Source organism: Corvus hawaiiensis, chromosome 4 (assembly GCF_020740725.1).
Source record: "Corvus hawaiiensis isolate bCorHaw1 chromosome 4, bCorHaw1.pri.cur, whole genome shotgun sequence".
Lineage (NCBI taxonomy): Eukaryota > Metazoa > Chordata > Aves > Passeriformes > Corvidae > Corvus > Corvus hawaiiensis.
In genome coordinates, this window is record NC_063216.1 from 43,166,632 (window position 1) to 43,180,358 (window position 13,727).

Sequence of the window (13,727 nt, forward strand, 5' to 3'; positions counted from 1 at the left end):
AGCATCAAAGCTGCCTGTTGTGCTTTGCAAAATCAGAACCTTAGAAATTTCCTTCAGCTTTTCAGCAGACTAAGATGTGCAACACAGAAGAAAACATCTTTATTGTTAGAGAAAAAAGGCATTCTGGCATTGAAAGCTGTATTTTGAAAAATACAAGGCTGGCTTTTACTCCCAGTGATGTCAATGTCAAAGCTCCAATTGACTTCAGTGGGAACACGATCGTATCCAATGGGTAAATAATTGCACATATTTCACATCTCATTGTCACTGAAAACTGTTCTTCAAAAGAGGAAAATAATAGCCTGGATTCAAGGACTCTATTAAAAAGTAATTTGAACTGCATTCTAGTTGAAATCACTTTTACCAATGAAAAGATCTTTTTGTTTATTCAAAATTTACATAATTAGAAAAGCACAAAAGAGAGACTTTGCTCTCTTCACCAGTCTTAGCCCTGTTAGTCTTGAAGTGCTTAAGAGTATCTCCAAGCTCAGATTTTGTTTTTTTTTTTTTTGGTTCTCTGCTTTCTACTAGTTCCAGCATTTCAGTATGTTTTGAAAAATTCCTCATGTCAAAAAGTACCTTCTCTTGCACGGTTTTTATTGTAAAACCTCAGTGTATCTACTCAGAATTATTAAACTGTTATCTCAAGGAAATGGGAACACAATCAAAAAGCTAGGCATTATTTATCTTAGCTATGTCTCCACGTCAGAAAATTAAGACAGTGATGAATTACACATTACTATACAAAATTTTATTTTGAGAGACAAAATTCAAATTTTTTTTGCTTAAAATACAGAAGACCAAGTTTCTCTTAAAAAAAAAAAATCCATTTAGTCACTCCTTAGAGTGGAGTAAAAATTTCATGTTGAACACACAGCAGTCCCATATCTATGTAATCAGTTCTAAAGGCATGTAACAGAAAACACTGATCTCAGAAATTAATGTATTTTATTTGGCTAATGTTTCAATTTCTAATTAGTTCTATATTCACTACTTAGCATTGTAAGAATAATTCTTTTATTCAAAAATCCTAGAATGTTCCAAACAACAAATGAAAAACTTTGTTCAATGTGGCATTTTAGATATACTGAGAATCAGTAAATACCTCCCTGCTCTATGCAAAATATATGCTTTTCTGTGGGGAAAAAAAAAAAAAAAAAAGGAGAGAGAGCAGCTGGCTCGATATAAAGCTGTGATTTTAAATTCAGCAAAAACGTATCATCATACAGCACCTGAAACCCGTGTAGAAACAGGTTTCAACCTCAATCACTTTCCAGAAATACTAGTTCAGTCATATGCATGAGTTTACAATGAATATACATTAATTTGAAGCGTGTGATTAATCCCACAGACATCAGTGGAACTACCTACATATTTATATATGTGGCTGAGTCTTGGTCAACACAGCCTCACATCCCACCTAACATCCAACTGTTTTGCTGAGTTAAAACTGTTGAACAAGATCCATAAATACAAATAACTAATGAATGCTTTTTCAAAGCAAAATGTCCAGAACTAGAAGCTATACATGCATGTATACATAGTCCATAGAGAGAAAAATATGGTACAATGCAATCATCTGTATTGTCCCTATATGAAAATGGCATTCTGATCCGGCCAAGAGACGTTTGTGTGAAAACACTGGTGAATTGTATTTACATGACACCTCTTACATGACAAAAACCTGAATTCCAAAGAGTACAGATTTGAGAACTGATGGAAAAATATGTTATTCTAATGACAGTATTCCGAATTAATCTAAGGTTGAGAGAGACTTAACAGAGGGACTCATCCATTATAACCAGCATTAACAGCTACAGGATGACTTCTTTCTTCTTAAGGTGTCAACAGATCTTTCATGTGGAGTCTTTTGGAAAAATAATGAAATTTATCACCAAGCCTTTATTTTCAATATTATGATCCATTTATGTCATTGATGTGTGTGTAGTTAGTTTTCAGAGAACCAGTTTATATTTATCGTCTGCAAAAATAGAGCAACCGAACACCTTTCAGTAAAACATCAGACAGGGAGCTACATCTCTGTTTTTACAAGGCTGTATGTCTCACCCACACCAAAGCCTATTGTCTCTCAAACATGACAACAACATAGCAAAGTTACATTTACACTTATAACAAAGCTGTCTTTATACAGGGTAGTTATACAGTAATTACAATGATTTTTCCACTAGAAACTGTCAGAGTTTGGTTTTTTTTTTTTTTCACTGAGTGTCTAAGTCCAGGAAAGTCCATCTCTGCTGAAATCTGTTGTTTGCAGGAAAAAGAGAGTGTAGTAGCCACACCCTTCACAATACAGTATTCTACAGTTCTTCAAAAATATTATAAAGCTTTATCACATTGGAACCAAACACAAAGTATTAATCTAATGAAAAGCCAAAGGAAAACAAAAAACATTTGTCATCCAATATGTGCTACTGAAACCTAGATACAAATGCACAAAACATCCTGAACAGCAGCCAAGCTGCCACCTCCAGGGCTGTTTTGGAAGCAATGGGGTAGATCCTCAGCCAGAATTCACATCAGTCACTTCAATGGATCTACCTCACTGGGCACCAACAGAGGCTCTGTGGCCACATACCCTCCACCAGTTTGGCTGCAGATTATTTTGAAATTACAGATACCAACCTATTAAGTGGAGTCAAATGTATCACAAAGAACTGAGACTGCATCTTGGCTGCTGGCCTGGTCCATTGTACCATGGCTATCCTGATCAGGCAAATCCAAGTGATGCTGTCCAGAAAATGCTGGGGCACTCTGGCAAAAGCCTCCTGGCTCATGACTGCCTGCTCAAGCACAGCCCCTCTGCTCTCACAAAGCTGCTCACCTGTGTTCTCTACCAACATTGCTTTGATATTCTTAGGAAATGGTACACATGAAATAAACAAAGCATTCTGAAATAGTTTGGCAAGGTCACACTTACTTCACTACTTACAAATTGGTCAAATATAAATTTCTTTTCTTCTAAGAAATTACATTTGCTATGACTCACAGCACTTCTCGTGTGGGTGATTCTCCTTAAACATATCTCAGTGAAACTGGCTCCATATGTCTTTTGAATTCCAACCTAAACTGTGTTACCATATTCTGAGGTCAAGCTCAGAATCCCCCTCCACTGTCAGCACAGACACAAGACAAGAGTCAAGTTTAACCAGATTCTTCAAAATATACTTGATTTTTAAATTCTGTTCCAACAAGGACATGTGGCCTTACTTTGGTGAAAAATCCTTTCTCCCCTTCCCACTGAAAAAAAATTACTCCTGTCAGCATGGACTACTTGCTCAAGTCAGAGTGGTTTCACTGGGTTTCAGAACTGGTATTAAGACAAACAGAACCTTGCACAGTCATATGAGAAACAAAGTGGCCAATTTTTTACATTTTTGTATGCAAAAAGGGTGCTACACAGTCACTGGTGCCATACAGGTTTGCACAGGCATGTGATTTTTTTTTTTTTAATTGTATTAGTACAGTTACTACTATTACTAGAATTTTTACCACAAATAATTTGTAGTGACTTCCTTCCAAACCACCTGTTAGAAAAAAAGCCTGGGAAACTCCTCATACACTTTCAAATATTAACAAAAACATCATAAAGAAAAAGAGTGTCTGTGATCCTATTTATACTTGAAAATCAAATATTTGACTGTTTGAAAATACTTCTGAAGAAGGGACACTATAATATCCTAGACCTTTACAAACATTTTGGTCAGCACTTTTCAGCTGGGGTGGCCAGAGCTCATGGCTTATGTTTTTTACTGAGCAGTGCAGGCTCATTAGCTGCACTTTTGCTTTCTGCTAGCACAAGGCAATGACATTCACCTCTGAAGATCACCCACAACCCATACTCAGCAAAGGGACCTTCTGCCTCTTCCAAACAGCTGAAAGAAAGTTGGATGGAGCCTTTCTGCATTTCAGTGGTTCCCAGCTGCCTTCCTAACCCAGGTGGTCTGGCAGCAGTGGCAGGTGACACAGCCAGCAGTTTTCTGACTGCTCCATCCATAGCTGGGCAAACAGATTCTCTTCAGGCTGCCCCACACCTGGATGGTCCTTTTACTCCTTCATGCTCATACTGACACTGTGGCTATATACCCTGCTTAGGGCAGGCAGCCTGACATGGTGAGTACTCATAGCAGGAGGGGTGCTGAGCTGATTACATATATAAACAGTTTTCAAACCCACATCCATATTCCTCCAAGAGAAACTTGCACATTTGACTCAAAGTCTGTTTTCAGTATCATCTATGATCATGTGGAAAACCAAAACCTTATTATGCAGGTATCTAAACAAAGGCACCCTCCCCAGCAAATACTAGCTTCACTTTATTCTAGCCAAATATAGATTTTTATGGGAAAAGTATCTCTATGGAGGATTTTACACACACACACACACGCATACATACACACTTTTCATTTTTTATTACTTACTGCTAAAGATTTAATTGCATGGTTCAGGATCTTTGCTGTGAAAGCACCCTATTGCATCAGTGGGCGTATTTCCTTTGGCACTCTAAAGATCAGTGAAATATCTACAACAGCGCAAAAGCTACACGAAATTCACCTTCAGTTTTCAACATAGTATCAGAATTCTTGCTATATTCACTGAAAAGATAATCAAAGGTCACAAATTTAGACATAGTTGAGAACACATGAAGTTTTTTTTATCATAATAAATGTCCAAGTACTCCCAGTAATAGCAGAAGTGACGTCATTTTAGAAGAATGTTTTCACAGTGTTCTGCCCTAGTCACAATTAGTGCCTACTACCATTTTAACAGCTGTTAGCAGTGGATACATGAATCATTCTACCAGCTACAAAGTAATAGGCCGAGATACTTGTAGTGGACAATTTCATAAAAACACAATAGCTACTTCGTTATGCTGGCATAGAATCATGTCTATTCATATGTCTTCCCATATGATTTAGGAAGCCATATCAATTAATAACTACAAAGGATCCTGAGTCATACAAAGGCTGATTAGAGATTCAACCCTCATCAAAACTCTATAAAATGATACCCAGGTCCATGTCCACACTGCATTCACATTTTGCATGATCTCTTCTCACTAGAAAGGACAAAGTAAAAAGCTGGATTAGAAAATGCTGTAAAGTATGGAGCATTTGGCTTCCTAATCACAAACATGATGACCATCTTTAGATATGGACAAGGGAAGAAAAGGACTGGTAAAAGAGAAAGAAAATCAGTAAGATAAATAGACTTTACTCAGCAGACTGTATTAGAACTTTCCATGAGGAATCAACTATTCTTTAACACACAGCTGTGTGAAACTTCTTAAAAAAAGGTTTCTAAAGACATATAATCAAATGCAGGGTGTTTGAATATTGCAGAAAACAGTTATAATTTTTTTAGATTTAATCCATTTAAATTTAATCCTGATTCAGTGTGAAACAGCAAAATACAAAACATAAAAAATAACATAAGAGAGAATTATAATGGAAAGGCCAGTTCAACCTTAGAGCAATAATACTAACACCAGAATACAACAAATATAAGCAACACATCAATAGGTATGTATAATATATACATTTGGGGCTTGATAGCTGTGGTAGACCAGTTGCTCAAGGCCACTAAAATATCAATTTACATCCAACACCAGCTAAATGTGCAAGAACTTCAATTCAAATGAGCAAGAGTGGAAATTTCTGTGCACTGTGCAAAACACACAGGCTGTAATGAACTTTTGACTTTGGAATATACTGTTAGCCTATCCTTTATAATTGGGAAGACCAGAAACTTTTATGTGCATCTTGCAAGGTATGTGGTTTAATCTGTGGTTCTGGAAAAGAAAAGTCATCAAAGACAGTACTGAATAAAACTGTAAAGGGACAGACCATTTCACACTCTTCCGTTCTCTGAAATCCTCCAAGCAATTCCTATTTGAGGGCTTGGCTTCCTGAACACTCTTTGGATATCATCATTTTGGCCTTCATTACAGGGTAGAGGTTATATTAAATAGCATTTGGGTTGCTTTTTTATTATAAAAAAAAGTCTGCATGTGATTTTCTCAGTAGAAATTAAAAATGTGACGCTACATACTGGCATTGAGGTTGAGTTTGGTCAACCGCATAAAATAATACTTTTCACTTTTAAATGCCTTTCATAAGAAGATATTCAAGTGCTTTGCTAACATTAGTCAAGCCTCACAACACCCCTGTGAGGTAGCTAAAATACAAAGGAGGAGGAGAATTTCACTCAGCTTCGACATGATAATGTCTCTGGGCAGTAGGTTCACTAGCACTGCAACATAGCACAAAGGTTTAGGGCTTACTATAAGGCAAAGAGTTAACAGTACAAGAGCACAGGATTCCCTCTTCTTTTGGTTATATGTGAGTCAAGCTGATGTGCTACACAGCACCGAACAGCTGAACAAATGTCCACACAAGGATTTCATGCCCCCAATCCACAAACACCCTCTGACAGTAAAGGACACAATGACAGGCGCAAGATGGGTAAAACAGCTTAATTATGGGATGGGTCTGCTAGTTTTTGAGGAGCAGAATACCTTGGGAACAAGAGCCCAGAAAGCAATACTGTCTCCACACACCTCTGAAAATATCTGAAGATGCTTGGGTTTGGCTCTTTTCACACTAACATAAGTTATGAGGGATAAGCAACTGCAACTGCAAAGCGTGCTGATAATTTCCATGCCTTGTGAGGGCAACAACCAGATAGATGGGCTGCTCTCTACTTTGGTGGACTACATGTTCCCAAAGTATACGGCCATGAGGTGGTCAGATGGTTGGGACACATTGGGACAGGATAAAGAAACACTGTCCCAGATCTACATTCTACCTCTGAAGCCGCTGCAATCTGACTCCTGAAAACTGTATTCTTGGGGCTTTTTCTTTCACAGTGTAGACATGAGAGAGTATTTGGCCCCCACCAGTTTCATCCTCAGCATTTAGCTCTGGTGTGCAGATAGTCATTGTGCAATTCCACTGATCTTTCAGATTAAGGATTAAGAAGAAACCAACATGATTAAGAAAAATGTCATTCATGAACAACAGTCTGTGTGAAGTACAAGGGAACAGAAAGAAAACCATGTTCTCATTATGAGTCAGTACAAGAAAAAACAGGTACATACCCCTCACTTTCTCCATATTTCACTTTTCTATGATGGTATAAATGGTAGATTCCGTATTTGCAAAAGTATTGCCCATATAGAGAATCTGACCTGTCTATCATAATAAATCACTACAGAGACTGGTCTACCACATGCAAGACAGCCCTCTTGGGTAATTTTAAGTCTTTGCATGCAAGACATTCTCCCTTTTCCCTAATTTCCATTTGAATCTCATGTTTATTTATAATACTTGTGCACTATGAGCTACAAAAATTACTGCACAGTCTGGGTGACCTGGGTGACCCATTGTGAGCATCAGTGCCTTGTAAAGTAGCTGAGAAGAGGTGGTTCATGGATTCTGTGATATCAATGCAAAGCTCCTGCCCCAGCACACATTCACAGTTGAAACTGTTTCACCGATCAGCAGTGAACAAATGTATATGATTATAATGTAATGATGATGTCCTTCTCATTTTCTCTCTTCAACCCCACTCCTGGCCCTCTTCTCTTTCTCTTCTCTCTAACTATTCTGCTTATTTAAATATAGGAATATTAAATATAAGACTGCAGATACAACTGGTAACTCAAAAAATGAGCTGGCATCTTTGTAATCATTAGAGACAATCTGAGTGGTAGACAAACTGGCAGCAAGTGGGAAAGCTGATTTTACATCTCATACTGCCCCAAGCTGGAAGCCTTCTGCATTTCCTTGCTTTCCTTTTGTTCATTGAAATAGTGATTGTCGTAGAGTCTTTGTGCTTTGTATAATGCCCAACTTTGATGTAACCGGAACTCACATACAAAATGTGGCTGTTATACATAAGCATGCTAAAATACAGGCAGAGACAGTACAAGCATGCACTAAATAGTCTTTGAAGGATTTTTTTGTTTGGTTTTTTTCAACATTTACATGCACCACTTAATATCATGTTTGGTTGTGTACATTGAGGACTAGGTTTCACAAGAACTCATGATCTTCTCTTCTGAAAATCTTCTTGACAATTTCACAAGAGTTCAGTGTAAAAAGAAAAATCCACAATGAAAAAAACAATAAAACAAAAAACCTTATCCCTGCAATCTGATCTTGTCTTCATGATTTTCATGTTGAACACTTTTAAAATGTCTCCTCTTCCTCTTGCAGTGGGTCATGTTAAATGATTGGCTAAAAAGACAGATTACTGTGTCAAGGATTTTCTTAGCCACTGGAACAGTTCTTCCTTATAAAGCCTTTGCCACCGCACATTGGCTTCCACTGTTTCCACAGCACGAGAGAAAGAGACAGCAGCTCCCCCTTCATAACTCTTTATAAAGTTCTTTAGCTGGAAATACAAGTTAACAGGTTAAATTTGCAGCAACTAAAGAAAGCAACTATTTCCACAGCACACAAATAAGCCAGGCATTTAGGACAAACTTCCAAAATCACCATAGAAGTAAATGCAGTATCAGGTAGAAAGATTTCATGGGAAACGTATTAAGACAGCAGACTGTCAATTAGATGTGATCCAATTGCTTCACATTGCACTGGAAGATCTTGACATGTCAGTGCTGGATCACATTAATATAATTACCTCCCTCCCTCCTGCAGCTCAACTGCTGCACTGTGTAGATGGCTGCTCTAAACTTTTATTTGTAGCTAAGAAACCAAACTGGGAGCACTGGAATTGCTTCTAATTAAGGTTTATGTGCAAATATCAGCAGAAGGCAGCCCTGATTTTTTGGTTTTATCAAGCTTCAAAACACATTTATTTTATTTTGATGTGCAGATCCCTTTTGATTATATAATACAGGTCAGTTGCTGAAAAAAGGCAGGGATGGTTACAGTGAGAAGAGAATGGCAAAACAGCAAGTGGGCATGCATTTGACAATCCTTGAATGCCTGAAACATACTCCTTCCCTCATGAGAAAACTTTGATCTTTTTTTCTGCAGACTGAAAAGGCTCTTGCTCTGTTCTTGTGTATACTCGAAGTATAGCACCAGTACCTGGATTATAATAACCAATGGCGCTGGTGGGTTTTCAATTATTGTTCTTTTTAAGTGAGGATTTCAAGGCTGATCTGCAGAGTAGATTGCAGGTTATGTTGACTTGTACAAAATGGTTTTAGCAACACTTATGAATAATTAGTTAATTTTTGTTTCCTGGTGACACCAAATTCACCTTGGTTACTAAATTCTGAGTTCTAGCAACATCACTGTGCCTGAGCTCAAAACTGAAAAGGCTGATTCTGCAACTGTCTCATTCCCATCACAGTTAAAAGTGTGAAAGGGACCTGGAAACTATCAAAATCAGATTTTACCTGATCTCTGTACTTTTTATACCAAAATGTTTACAATACCAGTTTCTTTTAGGGAAGTATAACCAGGCAGCTTACTGATCCTACTGTTAAGGTGGAAACTAAGAGTAAAGAAGGCTTCCTTGTGCAGGGCAGATACTCAAATCTGACCAACACTGTCATTCCCACCTGGGGGGAGGAAACCACCTGTGGCTTGTGGCTCTTCCCTAAGTTCCTGAGGCCACTAGACTTGAGTGCAGACAAATGGTTGGATGCAAAACATCAGAGCACAATCAGAGTTCGAGTAATGGTGATTGTGCTGCACAAGAATCACTGGATCCATTTGGAGCAGCGTTGAGTAGCTGCTAAAAAGGGCATAGCACAACTACCTCCAGCCAGGAGTGAGGTTAAGTTAAAATCTTAGAGATTAGAGTTAAAATCTAAGAGAAATCTTTCCCATCTAAATAAGAAGTACTTAGCATTTGAAACATTGTGGTGTGATTTGGACAGCATATTCAGTTAGCAGATTTTCTCACATGGAAAATACTGTAAGAAAGAGAAAAACAGAGAACACATTGGCACCTTCTACTTTCAACACTCATGTTTTCAAGGACTGCCCTCTGCAGCATAAACTAATGCAGATAGAAACATCTCATCTTTAGTTTCTCAACCAACAGTCAAGAGAAAAAGACAAACCTTCATATCCAGCCAAGCACAAAGAAGTGCCTGCACAATCCCCCTCCTGACACCACCTCTACACACTTGTGTGCTTTTGCAATCTGCTCCTCAGCCTTGTGCTACCCAACTGCACAGGCAGTTGGGTCTTCGACTCCAGCAGAGAGACCAGAGTTTCTGGACAACCTTATTATTGTTCCTGCCCTGCTCCATGCTTACAATGAATACAGCCTCACATGCCAAAAGTAATTTAAAAATTACCTCTCTTAGTTCTCCTTCAGTATTGAGGAATTCTGTGACCCCACTGACAAGCTTCGAATTCATAAATAATGCTTCTCCATATCTGCAATGGCAAAAAGAAGATGCACAGAGTTACTGCAAGATCCAGGTCAACTGAAAATTAGAAAGTAATCTTCTGTAAGCAAGGGAGAAGGCACGGGACTGATTTTGGGGGATCAAGGGAATAGCACTGGAACTGGGTACTGGTATTTCAGGCTAAAAACCTAGACAGAGACCTTCTTCCAGGCTGAAATGTTTGTAAATATTAAGTCAGATGCTATCAAGCAGAATGGGTTTAACTACAGGCACAGATGAGTGCTCCAGAGGAGAAGAGGACAAAATCCCCTTCCACTTAAAGGAACAGAGGAGACTGAGGGGGACCTCATTGCAATCTAGGACTTCCTCATGAGGGGAAGAGGAGGGACACTGATCTCTTCTCTGTGGTGACCAATGACAGGACCCAAGGGAATGGCCTGAAGCTTTGTTAGGGGAGGTTTAGGTTGGATATCAGGAAAAGGTTCTTCACCCAGAGGGTGGTTTGGCACTGGAACAGGCTCCCCAGGGAAGTGGCCACAGCACCAAACCTGTCAGAGTTCAAGAAGTGTTTGGACAATGCTCTCAGGCACATGGTGTGACTCTTGGGAATGGTCCTGTGCAGGGCCAGGAGTTGGACTCAGTGATCCTTATGGATCCCTACCAACTCAGCTTATTCTGTGACTCTGTGATTCTGTAAAATACAGCCCAAAATAAAGGTGCCAATGAAGGAGCAGAGCAGCAACTATGGAGAACTGTTCTGAGGAACCCTTCAAGCTGTACCATTAAATCAGACTTTTTGATGTGCTGCAGCCTTCTCTGCATTTTGTATTCATCCACCTCATCTACATTACAAATGGCCTCTCAAAAACTGAACTGAATCAAATTTCTTGTTCCAGTACCTGATAATTAAAATAAATAATGCTGATAGAGAATAATACTGCTAAAATAATCCCCTGGGCCACAATGAAGCATCTTCAAAGAACCAACCTGGAATGAAAATTTGAAAGCTTGGGCAAGGAATATTTAAAGGATATTCAGCAGCAATCAGCAATGACCTTTGGCAAGCAGTTGCTTTGAAACTGGCCATTCAAATCTGCCTATTCACTTGCTTTTCCACAAGTTTTTTTCAATCCTCCAAATGAAGCATCTACATCACTACTGACCAGATCACTCCTTAAGTTTTACATTTCACATTGGAATAGTTTGTGGGGTTAGTTGTTTTTGGACTTGGGGTTCTTTCAGTCTCCAGCATGAGGAATAGAATTCCATTGGAAACCAGAAGCAAGTCTTCTGTTCAAGTTAGATGTCATTCAGCATAGTAAAAGGCACTTGACAAATAGTTATTTATATCTGCACATATGTCCAAAACAGTATCTAGCTAATCTGAACATGACTGGTTTTAAGATAGGGAATCCAGATCTCCTGTCAGACATAGGTAAGTATTACCAATAGACTTTACTGAAATTGAGTTTATCTGGGGGAACAATTCAATTCATAGTCCACTTTTACAGACTGATTCATAGAAAGAATTCAAAATTCAAAGTGAAATGAACTAGCACAGTTACAGCTTTCTGTTCTGCTTCTGTTAATCCCAAATTGATTACCCTTAAATGCTTAGGTACTCTAAGCCACTGTTATTTCAAATGGGAGAAAGAAAGAGAAGGACAGCCGAAGCAAGACGTATAGAAAGATGGGAAGGGAACTAGGTTCTCTTTGAGAAGATTCTGTTTTAGGGAAGGTTTACACTACATTGCTTGCTATCTTGAGCTCTTGTGAGGAGAAACACTGTTAGGGATATCAAAAATCCTACTCCCTGACCACTAATAAATGAATTATTCATGGTTATTTCAGCAAGTACATCTCTTTTCCTAAAATTTCAGTCACACTGGCATATACAGACATCCAGAGGCAAACTATGGGAAGTATGGATTTCATGGTACTTTAAGCACATTTAGGCTTTCTAACAAAGCCCTTTATTATTACAGTCTCAGACATAATTGACTGTTTGGAAAGCTAGAAGCTCCTCTTGATGGGGTCTTTTGACAAGGTTACCAATCCACTTTAGAGAAGCAACCTCATAAAAACAGCTGCAGGGATTTTCTTTTTCTTACAGTCTACTGTAGTAGACACAGTGCAAACAAGAAGCAACAGAACTCCTTCTACTAAAAATGATAGCTTCATGCATACCTGTGCTGATTACTGCCCATTAGGTATACTTGGCAAAAAGTCAGCCATTTACAGCAACTTCTGTAGAAGCTCTGCTGGCAAAAATGCTAGAAAAGTCACCTTCCAAAACAGTATTCTGCAGGTGTGAAACATAAGAATGAATAGTAAAAGTTTTTGGTCTTACAAGTGTCAGTCTTTTCACCCTTCATAGGAAAGACAACAGCACAACAGAACCAGGACCTTACATGCCTGAACTTCCTGGAAACATTCTGGAGACACAGACTCTCCACTGTACCTTTCATTCTGCAAATTGTAAACCCTCCAGTGCCCCACGTTTGTGCAGGCTTTGCACTTGTGCAAACTTGAGAGGCAGCACAGTCCATTTACTTTGGACAGATATAAATGCCTTCCCAAATACTGTCAAGTTCTCAAACTTGAGAATGAAGGAATTCTTATAGGCAGCTGATGTATTAAATTTTCACACACAGACACATGCTCACAGGATGAAAATGCTTTAGGAGACAAGGTAGTGCATGCTCAGATAACATGAAGTCAAGCATAGTATTTTCAATTCTCTTTTTCAGAGTTATAGCAGTCTTAGTCTCACAGATTTCTTACTAAAGAATTGTTAGGCACCTCAATTTTTAAGTCACCTGTGTAAAATATATGGGTGACTTTGAAGACTTTATACATCATCAATATGTTCTGGACAATGTGAACAAAAGCATACTGTAAAGGTAGGAGGGATTAACAATATTTTGTGGCAATTCTAACTCCTTGACATGCTGTGTTTAAAAGAAAGAGGAAATAGCGTTATAATTTAGTGCCCCTCAGCTCTTTCATTTTACTATCTAAAACATCAACACTTTTTATAATAAATTAAATGGAAAATACCACTGAGATATCACCTTATTAAATTAATTGGTTCATACAAAGTATTTTAATTTTGAATCAAATTAAATAATAAATTATAATTGTATGGAAAGGATGCCTTGGGACATAGTATACTTGAATCATAGAATCATAGAATGGTTGGGATTGGAAGAGACCTTAAATATCACCCAGTTCCGATCCCCCTGCCATGGCAGGGACACCTTTCACTAGTCCAGGTTGCCTAAAGTCCTATCCAACAATACCTCATCACCCTCACAGTAAAGGAATTCTTCCAATTATCTAATCTAAACCTGCCCTCCTTCAGTTTGAA

General features: G+C 38.4%; 1 protein-coding gene across 1 annotated transcript in view; it reads right to left on the bottom strand.

Annotated features, from left to right (window-relative positions):
• Window positions 1-580: 580 nt before the first annotated feature.
• TRHDE (thyrotropin releasing hormone degrading enzyme) overlaps window positions 581-13,727 on the bottom strand; it is a 209,236-nt gene continuing 196,089 nt past the window's right edge. The window contains exons 18-19 of the mRNA XM_048300199.1: window positions 10,304-10,385; window positions 581-8,415 (exon numbers count right to left, since the gene is read on the bottom strand). Coding sequence (XP_048156156.1) covers window positions 8,272-8,415; window positions 10,304-10,385 — 226 coding nt within the window. The 3' untranslated portion in view covers window positions 581-8,271. The remainder of the gene's footprint in view (window positions 8,416-10,303; window positions 10,386-13,727) is intronic.